Raw genomic sequence first — 15,324 nt, forward strand, 5'->3', positions numbered from 1 at the left:
CTTGTATTTGGTGTAAGAAGGTCTAATTTCATTTTTTGCATATATCTGTTCAATATTCCCAACACCATTTATTGAATAGACTATCTTTATCCATTGTATGTTTTTTGCCTCATTTATGAACTATTAGTTGACTATACAGATGTGTGTTTATTTCCAGGCTCTCTATTCTGTTCGATTGACCTAACATGTATTTAAATATGTAAAGGTAGACACAACTCACCTATAATACATAGGTTAGTAGACAACATACTTTCATCTGTGGTTTTGACATTGGTAATGTAATTTCTCAAAATAGAAAACAACTCTTGGTAAAGTTCTGAATAATAACAATTATTTACTAGTGATTTTATGTACTAGTTGTTTGCCAGAAAATTTTAGTATCTTGTTAAACATACAAAAGAGTTGGCGTTTTTATTTAAAGAGTTAAGTTCCAAACTGAGGTTTGGTTTTGCATCTTCATCAATGCCTTTGGGTCATTTTAAATCATGTGAACTGTTCTTTAGATGGTAGAGTATGTTAATCCTTTATCTAGTCCATTGAATGCCAAGAGTGCCCTTCAAGGTTTGTTGAAGAGACCAAAATGTCCCAAAAATTAGCAGAATGTTCTGTGTTGAAACTCTTACATTAAGCAAAAATAGGGTGCTACAGTTTTGCACATTGACATGTTATACCTCAAGTCTCATTATTGTATATCCTATATTATTTTGCCTCATAGGTTAATGGGAGAGAGAGTATAATGTCAGAAGTTGTTAAATAATTTATGTACCATGAGCCCATTGGCAAGCTGGTGAAGACTATAAAAACGTTTTTCAAAATTTATTTTTAGATGCATAGGATAAAATAGAATTAAAATCAAACCAATTATGTTGATTTAGCTTTAGTATAGTAAAAATGGTTATAAACAATAGAATAGTTTAATTCCATAATACATGTAATGTTATATGTAAATAACTGGCTTTAATGGTGAGAAATATCTCACAGATACTGATAATACTGCTGTGGTTTAGTGCCTATATTAATAATTGAAGGAAAAGAAAGATGATGTTGTTTTATTAATTTTTTTAAATCCAAGTTCAGTGATGCTCAGAACTCAGCCAATAACCCCCAGTTAAAGACCCCTGTGCTAAAGTGAATGCATGTACAGAGTAAATTGGGATTCAGGGTTGATCATTCATACTGGCTCCAAAAGCTATAGAAAAAGTTATAAAGAGCAGGTGACCAGTTGATACTAAAAGAATGATTAGTTAGCAGGCAGAAAAGCATTAAGGAACAGTATATATAAAAGCCATCCTATCTAATAAAAGAGTAATATGCAAATTGACCATCACTCCAATACACAAGATGGCTGCTTCCATGTGGACACAAGATGGCTGCCACAAGATGGCCAGCAGGGGAGGGCTGTTAGGAGGGACCAGGCCTGCAAGGTAGGGCAGTTGTGGGCAATCAGGCCAGCAGGAGAGGGCAGTTGGAAGGGACCAGGCCTGAAAGGGAGGGCAGTTGGGGGCGATCAAACCTGCAGGGAAGGGCAGTTAGGGGGACCAGGCCTTCAGGGGAAGGCAGTTAGGGGTGACCAGGCCTGCAGAGGAGGGCAGTTAGGGGCAATCAGGCTGTCAGGGGAGTGGTTAGGGGGTGATCAGGCTGGCAGGCAGAAGTGGTTAGGGGCAATCAGGAAGGCAGGAAGGCAAGCAGTTGGGAGTCAGCAGTCCTGGATTGTGAGAGGGATGTCCAACTGCCCGTTTAGGCCCGATCCCACCAGGATCGGGCCTAAACGGGCAGTTGGGCATCCCTCAAGGGGTCCCAGATTGGAGAGGGTACAGGCTGGACTGAGGGACACACCCCCATGCATGAATTTCGTGCACCGGGCCTCTAGTAGTATTAAGAAAGACTGTTTTATGTATGGCCAATATTAAGTAGTTTGCATCAGCAAGATAAAGAGGAAGAATCCTGGAAATGATGAATGGACTAAAATGTGCAGCTTATTGTTAAAAACAAAAGGATGTTATAAGTCTACTTGATTTAACAATATATTATATGCTACTGGGATTTTTAGTTTATCAAGTGGATTGTGTGATGTCTGCTTTTGCAACACCCATTGCAATAAAATTAGTTTTATATTTATGATGCAGAATTTTTTAGCATAAATATGTTGTTATAGACAACTGTTATGAATAAGAAATAAGTCAAAATACCCCAAACAAATATTTCTGACCCAAATTTAATTATATCTAGTTTAGTTAAAGGAAATAGATGGAATGGGATAGGATTTTTCTCTACTTGACATTATTTAACTAATACAACTTTCTTCAATATCCCTGATACCTACAACATACCATGTATTAAATGGGTCAATGGGAAATATAATTTATTATGTAGTATACTATGCCTTCCTGGATTATACAGCTTAAAATAAGTTGCTAACATCAAATGCCATTTAGAGCAGTTGTCGGTGGTTGTTAACTTACCCACATTTATTTTTAGTGAGTGCCATAACTCCACAGATCGAATCAAAGTCAGAGTGTGGGATGAAGATGATGATATCAAATCCAGAGTTAAGCAACATTTCAAAAAGGAATCAGATGATTTTCTGGGACAAACAATTGTAGAAGTGAGGACCCTGAGTGGAGAAATGGATGTCTGGTACAACTTAGGTGAGTATCTGATAAAAAGTTAAATAAATTTCCAGAATATCTGTGGCATATATTCTATTCCCATATAGACAAAAATGACCAATGCCTTTCTAGAAAATTCAGTTGGACTTTATGTGGTCTAGTTTCATTAAAAACAAAATTGGATAATTCTTTATTCAACTTCAGTATTATTGGAAGACATTGGTAAGTTTGAGATGAAAAGAGGAAAGTCAAAGAATCAACTAGATGTATTTCAGGAGAAAAATATTAGCCCATTCTTAATTTTTAAATCAGAAAAATGAAGTTCCAGAAACCTTTGCCAAATGTAATAAAAACTAATAATCAACCTATGACTTGATACTGTTTGAGTTATTTCCTTTTGGTCCCTTGATGAATTTTGGCAATAAGGGAAATGTGTATTTTAGATATTTTTCAAATGGTGATATAAATGTCATCTTTAGCTGGCAAAGCCAAGTACATCTGTGAACTTATGCTTACTCTAATAATGACAATATTGAGAATATGTTTAATTGGCATGACTGTTAAATGAAATTTTATTATGCAACCACTAATTAAATAAAGATAACTTTTAATTTGACTTATACTATAATTGAATAGTAGTCTAGAATCTTCAGTGCTGATTTAATAGTAGTAAAAAATATGGATCACCTCCGTTTCTATAAAGTATATGATCCAAAATTTCTTAATCATGTCATCGGAAATGTTTTAATTAAATTATTAAGGGCTGGTGGTGAATCAAAGAAGGGGTTACACAGTTCCAAGATTACAAAGAGTTTCCTTTTAGGATAGCAATATATTTTAGCAAATTAAAGAGTGCTTCTGGGTTTTTAAAGATGTGCATACTTCAAGTAATATAATATTTGACAAATAGAAAGATAAGGTCATGGAATTAATAGAACTCTAAATTATATAATAATTTAAAGAAGGAGCAATATGTAACTTATCTGCACACAAAATTCAAACTACACTAAGAATTAATTATCAAAAAAACTATTTCAAAGAAGTTGTCCTTAAAGAGAATTGGTGCATCTACATTACTGGCATAAAATTTTACCTCAGTTATGATCATCATCTTCCCACATCTTATTTTTACTATAAAATAGCTTTACATATGAAAATAGAGATGTTAGGCCAGGGTAAACTTCAGGCCATTAACTCTGTGCAATACTCACAAATTGTGTTTCAATTAAAGAGGTTTGCCTATACTTGGACATTTTCCTGTAATAAGTTAGCATATCCTTGAATTGAGGCAGTTAGAATTCAGAACAGAAATTTCTCAGATTGTTCTTTTGACAAAAGACACATGGGTATATTATTTGCCAAGGAATTTGAATGTGCTATTAGTAAAGTCAGCTACCCAGCTCTCATGCGGAAAAGGCCCTTCCGTCTATGGAGAGGAAAACATGATATTACACAGCATGAAAGACTTTGCCTGCTCATCCTCCGTTTGCACTTCTGTGCCCTCTTTCCTGGTTTATAAATTTCTAAAAGAGGAGGGATGGAGGACAAGTTTTAGCTTTGCGTAAAATCCTTCAGTGGTTCAGTCCACATAAGCACCATATTTCCATTCTTTGTATAGCGTTCTTCCTTCTTTATCACTTAGCATTCATTCCACCAGGCAGAGGAGAACTGGCCAAAAACTCTGGGCATCCAAGCAGAGCCTGTGCCCCTTGAATGCATTGGGATGATGACAGTTACGGAACCAATAGTGTTCCCCTGGGACTATGGAAAGAGCTCCGTGGGGGGAAAAAAAAAAGCCCTGGGAGTTGAATTTCTCTTGGCCCCAGCAGAGAACTTTAATATTTGTTGAGAATCAACAATCTCTCAGCCAGCAAGAGAAACTCTCATGATACTGACACCCCTGAGGGAAGAATCTTCACAACACAGTGACTATTAAATATTAACAATAAAAAGTCAGCAGATATTTCATAAGAAAAAGAAGTAGATTTCATGATTTAAATTTATCTCATGGCTAAAAATAGTTATACTTAGAAAGATACCACTATTTTGTGGCACTCTCCCTCCTGACACTTCATTTATGAAATGGGTCAGCTTGCCTCTCTATGTTTCATCTGTGAAGTGGGTGACAAACGTAGGTCCCCTACCTACATTCACACTCTAGGAAATTTGTGACTGCTTTTATGTCTCTCAAAGCTACTCATTAGTATTGAACGTACATGTGTGTACATACACATTACTTGACTGAATTAACTACATATTGATTCCATTCAAGTAAACAGTTAATCCAAAACTCATGAGTAAGCACAGGCAGTAGACTGTAGGTCTTGATGAATCACTAACAAAGAAAGCAATAATTCTTCTTTTGTTAGCCAGAGCTTTGACTCATCTTTTCAAGCACAGGAAGAAAGAGTAGAAGCTTTTAGATAAATTACTTTCCTGGTTAATTTTATGTTTATGTTATATTGCTTTTAAATGGCCAAATAATTTAATTTTATTGGATATTCTAACCGAGTACCCAGACATTTATCTCAGAATGGCAAGGTCTTCTGATTAAGCTTTTCTATATGAAGTATCTATAATGTAGTTTGACAATCACAGTGACACAATAGGCACATTATTTTAAGTTGTATTCAGCAGAATCATTATGGTGGGATAATCAAGCCTGATCTAGAAGAATGGCTTTTAGCAATGCAAGCCCCTTGTAAGCCTCTCAGAACTTGTATGCGAAATATGGGGTTATCACAAATGATTGACCAATTCCTTTTTGTTTTGTCAGAGAAACGGACAGATAAGTCAGCTGTATCTGGGGCCATTAGATTGAAAATCAATGTGGAAATAAAAGGAGAGGAGAAGGTTGCTCCATATCATATACAGTATACATGTTTACATGAGGTAAGACACTGGAATTGTATTACTGAAAATCCTAGAAAAGAAATTGGTCTGGATTGTAAATCATACAATAAAATTTTTGGTCTAAAATATATAATTGAGTTAGCTTTGTGGAGTTGTTTCTGGAGTTCTTACTCTACACTCTAGCAGTAAGGATACAGGTGGGTGTCCTCTAATGGGAGTTTAGAACAAGCACATGTGATGGGTATGAATAAACAAGGCAATGAGATAATAAACTAATAGACCAAATGAAATTACCATTCTTGCAAGGAGAACAAAGAATGTTAAAAAGCATTTATTGCATAAATAAGTCATGGTGAATATTTTGGAAGCATAAAAGATATAGTGGTACTCCAGTAATGAAGAAGAGGATATAACTAATGAATGTTTTTTGAGAACTCATTGTTAGTGTTTAGGTTTTATTGAAGGTTTAATTAATAATACTGTTTACAACTAGAACTATAAAATGCTGATGTTGTACCAAAGGAGTTGGGAGCCAGTGTAATAAGCAATATTTTTTTCTTCCTTTTTCTGAGTACAACAAAGGGCTTCATACATATTGGACCCTCTGCATTTTATCTACCCTTTCCACAAGCCTATCTGGGTATGAGAGTGTCAGAATGTAGTTACTCACTCATAGTAGTAGACAATATACCACCCAAAAGGTAGGGCCCGGCTGGGTTAGAGAGAAGTAAAGACCACCCTATGTGATTCTAACAGGCAGACTCACCATTTCCGTTTTGTGTCTAGGTGTAGATACACAAATAATCTTGGGCTTCTATTGGATGCTTTGCATCGGAGAGCTTAGTTAGAGGTGTTACCAAAACCGTTCTCTGATACAAATGACACTTGTCCCATGTATCAAAAAAATACACTAGGAGAAATTGAGGAATGTACCTTTCCCTGTATCCAAAGAGGTAAAGAGAAAGTACCCTAAGACCAAAAACAAGCTGAGAGAATCTTCACATATTATTTTTTCTAAATATCTATAAATATTTATGTGCAATTAATTATTTGCACCTCCATTTACTAAAGAAGTAATGAGGAACAGTATTTAGATCTTTTATATATATTATATAGTAATTAGATATAGGACATAGGCTTAATTTTCTGACTACTATCTGTCCAGTGTTATTGTTCCTTCAAGAAGGAATTCTGAGAAGCACAATCATGTTAATACAGAAAAAAATGGTAAATGCATGATAGTTTAAAAGAGGAGAATCACCCCTCCTTCGTTTTTATCACTTGTATTTTTCTTACCCTTTAACATATGTAAACAACAACAGATGATATTTAAGTTTACTATTCATAGTGGTTAAGTTTTTAGACCAATAAAAAAAAAATCCTGGAACTGGCAAGATGGGAGCCTTAAGGTGTGGGCGGAGAAGATTTGGATCAGGACAGCATTATGCTTTGCTTTTTGGAGATTTACCTGCTGGTCAAAGAACAAAACAAAACAAACCGAAACCAAATGCCTGAAATTCAAGAAAGGCTCCTTCAGGCTACCTCCATGCAGCAGTTTCTAAACTTGTTAGAAATAGAAGGAATTCTATGTAGTGAGATTTTCTATTATAGAATTCTCAAACATGCATTTCAAACTCAGTTCTTTGCCCTGATTCTTTACCATTTTGCAGCAAAAGCCCTTTAGTATCATTTACATACCTTGATTCTGTATTAACACAGACAAAATCAGATTATTCAATCAGGGCTCTAAAATTTACTCAGAGCCCATATGCAAAATATGTTCTAGCATTTAGAAATGTTTGCATGTAAAAACTGTTACTTTCTCCTAAAATGATTGGGTACGTATGAAACATTTTAATTATTGATCCTGTATAGACCCAGGGAGTAATATAAGCAGAATTTGCATAAATTTGATGTTAGAATAAAGACCCAAGCTATTCCTATTGTGTACAGATACTGATGAAACATTAGACGCAATCACAATGCAAGTATAATTTACTGAAAGTTACAGTTAAATACTTTTGGCCTATTCTAATGAATTACTGAACAATTGAAAACCACTTACTTTTAGAATCTGTTCCATTACTTGACTGAAGTGAAATCTAATGGTGCAGTGAAAATCCCAGAGGTCAAAGGGGATGAAGCCTGGAAGGTTTTCTTTGATGATGCTTCCCAAGAAATAGTCGATGAGTTTGCCATGCGCTATGGGATTGAATCCATTTATCAAGCTATGACGTAAGTACCATAGGTCATTTATGTTCTCAAAAATCTCTGTTGAGATCTTAAAAACACACACATTCATATCTCTTCTTCTAATTTAATTGAAATTTTGATGTAAAAGACAATTACATTTTCATGGGCCATTTTAGTGTACCCTCTCTCTTACAGCTTTAAAATATTAATGATGTGGTAATTCACTACCACTATCTACTCAGGCTGTTATTTTGTTCTCAAAGTGTGGCCCCTGAACTACCAGCATTCACAGCACCTCAGAACTTAGAAATGCAAATTTACCACCCTACCCAAGACCTAGTGAATCAGAAACCTGAGCGTGGGGCCCAATGATCTTTGCTTTAACAAGCCTACAAGTAATTCTCATACACTCTGAAGTTTGAGAACCAGTGCCTTGTTTGATATCTGAGAAAGTTAAAGCCTGATGATGATCGAAGTGCATCATCCAAAGTTACAAAGCCTATTAATGTCAGGGATACATCTAGAGCCATTATAATGCCTTAACCCTAACATTAGACTATATCATTCCTTCCGACATTGATATCATTGATGCTAATTCAGTAAAATCAAGATTTATTGAGCACCCGTGAAACCCAAACACCACAGTAAATATGGCACTACCGAAGTGAGCCATACAGACACATACCCTGACTGAGGCATTTCAGTAAGGATTTAGAATTGGGTTAATACTTGCCTATCCTTTACCTTTTGAAACCTGGTCTAAGTTCATAACTGCATTTTGTTCAGATATATACTGTATATAATATGTAAACTATTTATGTACAAATATTAGAGGGCTGTTCTTTTATATTAATGAACTGATTATATTTCACATGAGCTGAGTAGATGATGGCCCAGATAATCAGTCATTTTCAACCACCTTACTGATGGATGTATACTGAACCAAAATCAGTGTTCTTCGTCAAAGTTTACTATTCATAGCCTTCAATCACCTGTCGTCATTCTAGAATAGCATATGTAAATTTCTTTAAAATTTCTGATAAAATGTGTGCTTTTTCAGTTTACAGAAAGTCCTAATGTTAAATAATAATGACTTACAGATTCTTAGATGCAATATGAAAAAGAACTTAGAATTTACCCAGGTGAACCCCCCTCAAAATCTCTATTACTGCATCCCTGACTAGTCGTTATTGTCCCTCTGCTTGCTCATGTCCACTGGCAGGGCTCTCACTCCTTTGGAGGCAACCTACTTTGGAACTGAGTAGCCATAATGGAGTCTGTGATTTGCCATCTGCTCTGTCCCATGTCAGTGGCTGTAATAATTCAGCAGGACACCTTCTATAAAATTTGAGTGCAATTAAAATGCACTCTAAAGTATGTGAAGTCGTCTGCTAAAAGAGAGCTATGCTTAAAATATAATTAAAAATAAATTTAAAAAAACACTCGGAAAGAATCCGAGTAAAAGAAAGTTATATTTATTATAAAATATCTCTTTGAGCTGATTCAGATTTCTTTAGTTTCATATTTCTTATATTCTGAGAAGCACAATCATGTTAATACAGAAAAAAATGGTGAATGTATGATAGTTTAAAAGAGGAGAATCACTCCTCCTTTATCACTTGTATTTTTCTTACCCTTTAACATATGTAAACAACAACAGATGATATTTCTAGATACTTATTGGTATCAAGTGACCTGCAGGTGACTAGGGTCACCTATTATATATCTGAGAACTCACTTTTTACAAAGCTCCTGTCACTCTAGGAACTAGTCTAAAGCAGGAGTCGGCAAATTTTTTTCTATATACGGCCAGATAATAAATATCTTCTGCTATGTGAGTCATGAAATCTCTGTCATAACTGCTCAACTCAGCACTCCTAGTGCAAAAACAGCCAAAGACATTAAGTAAACAAATGGGTATGGCTGTATCCTGATAAAACTTTACTTTAAAAACAAAAACATGGACTAGGTTTGGCTGTGGGCACTTGATTGCCAACTGCTGGTCTAAAGAGGGAAAGCAAGGCAGACAGGCAGGAGGAAAAAGAACGCCTGGTTTTTGTGCGATAAATTGATCATTGCACTTTGAGGATAACACAATGTGGTAGATTATCTCTACTCGTGGTTATACATTTGATTTGATATTGATATTTTTATTTTTTAAATGTTTCTTTTAGTGTTAAATATGAACCAAGATGGCCTTAACATTTCCCTCAGCTGGGCACAACTCTATACTTCCTTCTGCCTGTCGGTCCCTGCTCTCCCCCTCACCTTTGTCCTGGCAGAATCCAGAGACCTAACCCCAGAGGCTCTCACCTCCCTTTTCTTAGAGCATTTACTTTGGAAATCTTAGAATTGTAAATTCTTTCTCTGACCTTTTAAGATGGAAACTTTTAACCTTTTCCACTCGGATGTCGAGTGTGACGGACGGTTATTGAATGTATCAATAATTTGAAATATAAAAAAATCCAAATAAATAAGTTTGTATGAAAATAAACTCATTTTTTATTCTACTGCCATGCTTTGTAAAATCTGGGGTATTTAAAAAATTAAACCCCGAGTAGAATAAAGGAATCGAGAAAAAAGCAAGCGAGTGCAAAGGGTTAAAAAGACACTTGCCAGTTTTACAACCCAGGGCTGGCTTTCTCAAGGATATGGGAGGGCCAGAGCTTTTGAATATAATCACCAAGAAAATAGGCCCCTGTTTCCCAGTCTCCATGGAGGGTTTCTAACTTGGGTTGGGGCCTTGCCCCAAGTTGTAATGCTTCCTCCTGTCATGAGGATAAGAGACAGTTTATTTTTCCTTTGGGGAAGGCCAATTAGCAAATACAGATGACTAGGGTTCCTCGAACTCAGAACCCCTACCCTCCATTCCCCACTTCAGGTCTTGAAATCTTTTCCATCGTTTATGTCAGTAAAGTTGAGTTCAGACTGAATTCTGGATTTTCTTTCATGGAAGAAAACTTTCCTAATTCTGCCCCCGGTCATTTTTGCTTTGACAGCACCCATCTGACACCATACATATTTATTACAACATTGGCTATATTCCCTTAGCTCTACTGTACATCACCATGATTAATTTTATAACTAGAAACTTTTACTTCTTCATTCCCTCACTTTTTTCAACCATCACCCTAACCCACCTCCATCTGGCAACCATCAATTTTTTCTCCGTAGCTATGAGTTTGTTTCTGTTAGTTTGTTTTGTTTTTTAGATTCCACATATAAATGCAATCAGATGGTATTTGTCTTTCTCTGTTTGACTTATTTCACTCAGCATAATACTCTGTAGGTCCATTCATTTTGTTGCAAATGGATATTTTATTATTTTTATGACTGGCTAATATTCCATAGTATATTTATACCATATCTTCTTTATCCATTCATCTATCAATGGACAGTTAGATTGCTTCCATATCTTAGATATTGTAAATAATGCTGCAATGAACATAGGGATACATATATGTTGTCAAATTAGTGTTTTGGCTTTCTTCAGATAAATACCCAGAAGTGGAATTGCTGGATCATTTGGTAGTTCTGTTTTTAATTTTTAAGAAACCTCCATACTACTTTTCATAATGGCTGTACACATTTATTATCCCACCCACAGTACACAAGGATTTCCTTCCCTCAACATCCTCACCAACACTTATTTGTTGTCTGTTTGATGATAGCGATTCTGACAGGTGTGAGGTGATATCTCATTGTGGTTTTGATTTCTATTTCCCTGATGATTAGATGATTTGAGTATCTTTTTGTTTTCCATTGACCATCTATATGTCCTCTTTGGAGAAATGTCTATTCAGGTTCTCTGCCCATTTTTAAATCAAATTGTTTTGTGGTGCTTTTGTTGTTGTTGTTGTTGTTGTTTGGTGTTAAGTTGCATTAGTTCCTTATATATGTTGGATATTAGATATATCATTGGCAAATATCTTTTCTCATTTAGTAGGTTATCTTTTGGTCTTGTTAACGATTTTCCTTACTGTGTAAAAAAAATTTAGTTTGTTTTAGTCCAACTTGTATATATTTTTTCTTTTGTTAGCCTTGCTCAAGGACACATATCCCAAAATATGTTGCTAAGAGCAATTTGACAATCTAATAACACTTAAAAAGTATTACTATCAATGTAAATATGATGTCTTCATTTATTATTCATTGATGATCATTAATTGAAAATTAATTTTTATAGAAAAATACACATTTTATGATGATGTTAATTCTATGTATAATCATGTTTATAAGAATTGTATTTATTCCCACGTTCTCCTGGCATTATTTTTCATGTCAGACATTTTCAGTTGTCAAAAGCAAGCAGAGTGGAACTGAAAATTATATTTATGTTGATTTAGGTATCTGTTTAACCATTTATGTTGCATTTGAGTGTTTTAGAAAATATTATGTTGATTATTCCTAATAATTTGGATAAGTTTCAGAATACTGACATTTTTCTGTTAGGTGCAAAGTATAACTTGAAGAACAGCTTTTGACAATATTTTCCATATAATACTCTTGTATTTGAAGTATAACTTGAGTCCTAACCTATTGTTGGCCAATGAATAACTCAACAACAACAACAGTTTATTAATAACCAACCATATCTTTGAATTTAAACTGGGTGCCTATTGAATCAATATTTTTCTGTTTTTCAAAACCTTGCTTCAGGGGACCAGAAAACCAAACAATAACAATACTCAACTAGACATGGCCAGCTTATCTCAGAAGAATTTGCTCTTAATTTTTAAACACAAAAAATTGGGGAATTCAACTTTAAGGAAGAAACATGTGTCCTATCTGTGTAGTAAAGATACTTATAAGTTTGGGAAGGAACAAAACTGCTTGATTCTTCTGGATTTTACTATGCACCATGCGATCAGAAAAATAAATCAAATTAGTGTTGTTTTTTTAATATTTAAAGTCGTCTTATGCTTAGCCAAGTCCCCAGGTAACTTCATAACCTTCCTCTTACACTAAAGATTGCTTGGTTTCTTTAGGCATTCTCCCATATTTTTTAAGATAAATTCGGAGCACAAATAAATAAGAGGAAAGTGTGTATTAACTCAGAGCGTCTGGTTGTTGAGTTTTCCGCTTGTGTATTTCTTATCATAAGAAAGAGGCTGAGTCGATTTTGCTAGTAAGTAACCTGACTGTTAATTCGGAACTGCCCAGTCCTCAGGGTTCCTCCTACTTATTATAAATCCTCTCTCCTTTCACCACAGAACATTTTCTATGAGGGCACGATTTATTAGCCCTATTTGCTGCATAACAATGCATCCTTTGTTTTGGAGCATTCATAAGAAAGAGAAAAGGGATTGCAGTTTTCCTCTTTGTCAAGTGTTTGATCAAGACCAGGAGGATTTGTTTTCATATGGTAAATGCACCCATCCATCTAAAATGAGAGCAGTTTTCCAGTTTATGACAGTGATAAGGAGCATGTGATCTATTTTTCAAAGGAGCACGCTATTCCATGTATCTCACACTATGAGGTTGGGCATAGATCCTGTTTCCAGGATGAGAATTAGGGAATCCTTGATGCTTTTTATTGATTTATGCAAACGTATGTTTTTAACAGTATTCTGACAGACCAACTGTACACCCCGGAACACATGCAGGAAATTTCATGTCAAGCATTAAGGTTTAAATTGTCCTCTGGAAATGATCTCTGTTGAGCAAATACATTTTAACTGAGTACTTAATGAGTCTTTCGTTTATTGTAAAATAAACCCAAGGTTTTTTACAAAATCTGAGATTCCATTAGGCTACATAGTCATCCCTCTGTAATCCTATATAATAAAAGGCTAATATGCAAATTGTCCCCTTGACAGGGAGTTCAACCAGGAGTTTGACCAGGGGAATGGGGCCTGCCAGCCAACCACCTGCATCCCCTCCCACAGGCTGGCCCAGCCCAATTGGCCACAATTGGGGTGGACAAGCTGGATCCCACCTGTGCACAAATTCATGCGCCATGCCTCTAGTACCAAATAAGAGAAAAGTATTAGGTTAATTTTTTTTCTTTGATGAGCTTAACAACCTATACTTTGGCACTAATCATCTTACTCTAATTCATATTTAAACCAGAACTGTTGGGATATAGTTTACTTTAATGCCACTAGTCTATTTTAGCTGCTTGAGCCAGGATCCTGCTTTCTAAGGAGATTGCTGCTCAATTAAGTCATTCATTCCTTTAAGAAATATTTATCGAGCGCCTACCATGTGCCAGGAAGTTCTCTAGGCACTGAGGATACATCAGGAACAAGAAGGCAAGGTCCAGATCTTCATAGAGCCCACATTTCAGAAGAAGTAATGTATTTATTTGATAGACACTTTCTAAGTATCTAAGAAAGAGGACTTATACAGGGCAATGGGATTCAATAATAAAAGATGGCTCTTGTTCCCACTGAGTTCCTAATCTAGGGGGAACAGGAAGAAGAAATTAAAAAATAACAAAACAGTATAATAGAGATATGCATGTGTGCTATAAGAACATAGGCAGGGGGCAAATTAAGGCATATATGAAGAGAGGTGTCAGAGCTCATGGGCAACTTGCATGTCCCATTGACTTACTATCCAACTTGGATCATTTCTCTAAACCCTATGCATTTTATTACTTTATTTCTCAAAAACCTCTGTAATTGAGCACCAGCAATCAATAGCACCTATGAAACACTGATGCTTTTGACCAAAAGAGACGTGATCCTTAAAAGTTCAAGCCCCTCTTTAGCGACAAGGATGAATAAAACATTTATTCATCACTGAAATGCATGCTACTCTGAATTCTCTGGAGCAAATGTGATAAATACTGTTTCAGTATATTTCTAACATCAAGAATACAGATATTCTTTCCTTTCATCTTGTATTGTTTCTCTGAAAACCCTTATAAGGGTTTAAGAATCACTATCTTTTTGGTGCTGCTTTCTAATCACCCTGCTATTGTGGTCATTAAAAATAGTTGAGAGATTTTAAAATATGTTTAATCAAAGGCATTTTCATCCCTTGAAAACCACAAAATGGGTGTCATTAGGGACAGTTATCCATGAAAAGACAGGGGAATTAGATAATTTTTTTTTTCCATTATGATACCGGCAAAACAATAGCAAGCTGAATCCACATGTGTTATTTGAAGTACATACACATGACTTCCAATATTTTCCCAGTCATATTTTGAGAATTAATGGTTGACAATGTTTTGGCAGTTGCTTCAGCTAAGATGCCTAATAACAATCTCATTATTGCCAATTCAAGCATTGTCTTTTTGGAGTTTGTTACTTCAACTTTTCCCATGGAACTGAAATTCCATTTGCTAAATTGATTTGACACTAACCCTACTTTCTTGCAAAAATGAAGTCAAGTGATTTTAACATTATTAATTAATTGTTTTTAATCAAGTCTGTGTAGGGAATTGTTACACATTTTCAGAAATTATAGTAGTATTGTTTGACCTATTTTATTTGAAGGTATGCTTTTTGAAGGGGTGGTTTGCTGCAAGGATGTACTCTGTCATTTAAATTGCTAATTGTACTTTTAATCCTGTTTCATCTCTTCCCCTTAGGATAATTTAAGTAGTATTGGAACTGCAGCCCTTAAAAGGAAATGATTTTCAAAGAGATGGTTAGAAGCAAAAAAGCAGACCTTGGCAGTAACCACATATAAAGAAAGGGCGCACAAGCTCTGAGGC

At 35.3% G+C, this 15,324-nt stretch overlaps 1 protein-coding gene across 1 annotated transcript in view; it reads left to right on the forward strand.

Moving 5' to 3' along the window:
- UNC13C (unc-13 homolog C) overlaps positions 1 to 15,324 on the forward strand; it is a gene marked incomplete at both ends in the record, with an annotated part of 518,328 nt that overhangs the window by 256,304 nt on the left and 246,700 nt on the right. Inside the window, 3 exons of the mRNA XM_079768690.1 lie at positions 2,479 to 2,648; positions 5,386 to 5,501; positions 7,534 to 7,697. Coding sequence (XP_079624816.1) covers positions 2,479 to 2,648; positions 5,386 to 5,501; positions 7,534 to 7,697 — 450 coding nt within the window. The remainder of the gene's footprint in view (positions 1 to 2,478; positions 2,649 to 5,385; positions 5,502 to 7,533; positions 7,698 to 15,324) is intronic.

Source organism: Cnephaeus nilssonii (assembly GCF_951640355.1).
Source record: "Cnephaeus nilssonii genome assembly, chromosome: 4".
Lineage (NCBI taxonomy): Eukaryota > Metazoa > Chordata > Mammalia > Chiroptera > Vespertilionidae > Cnephaeus > Cnephaeus nilssonii.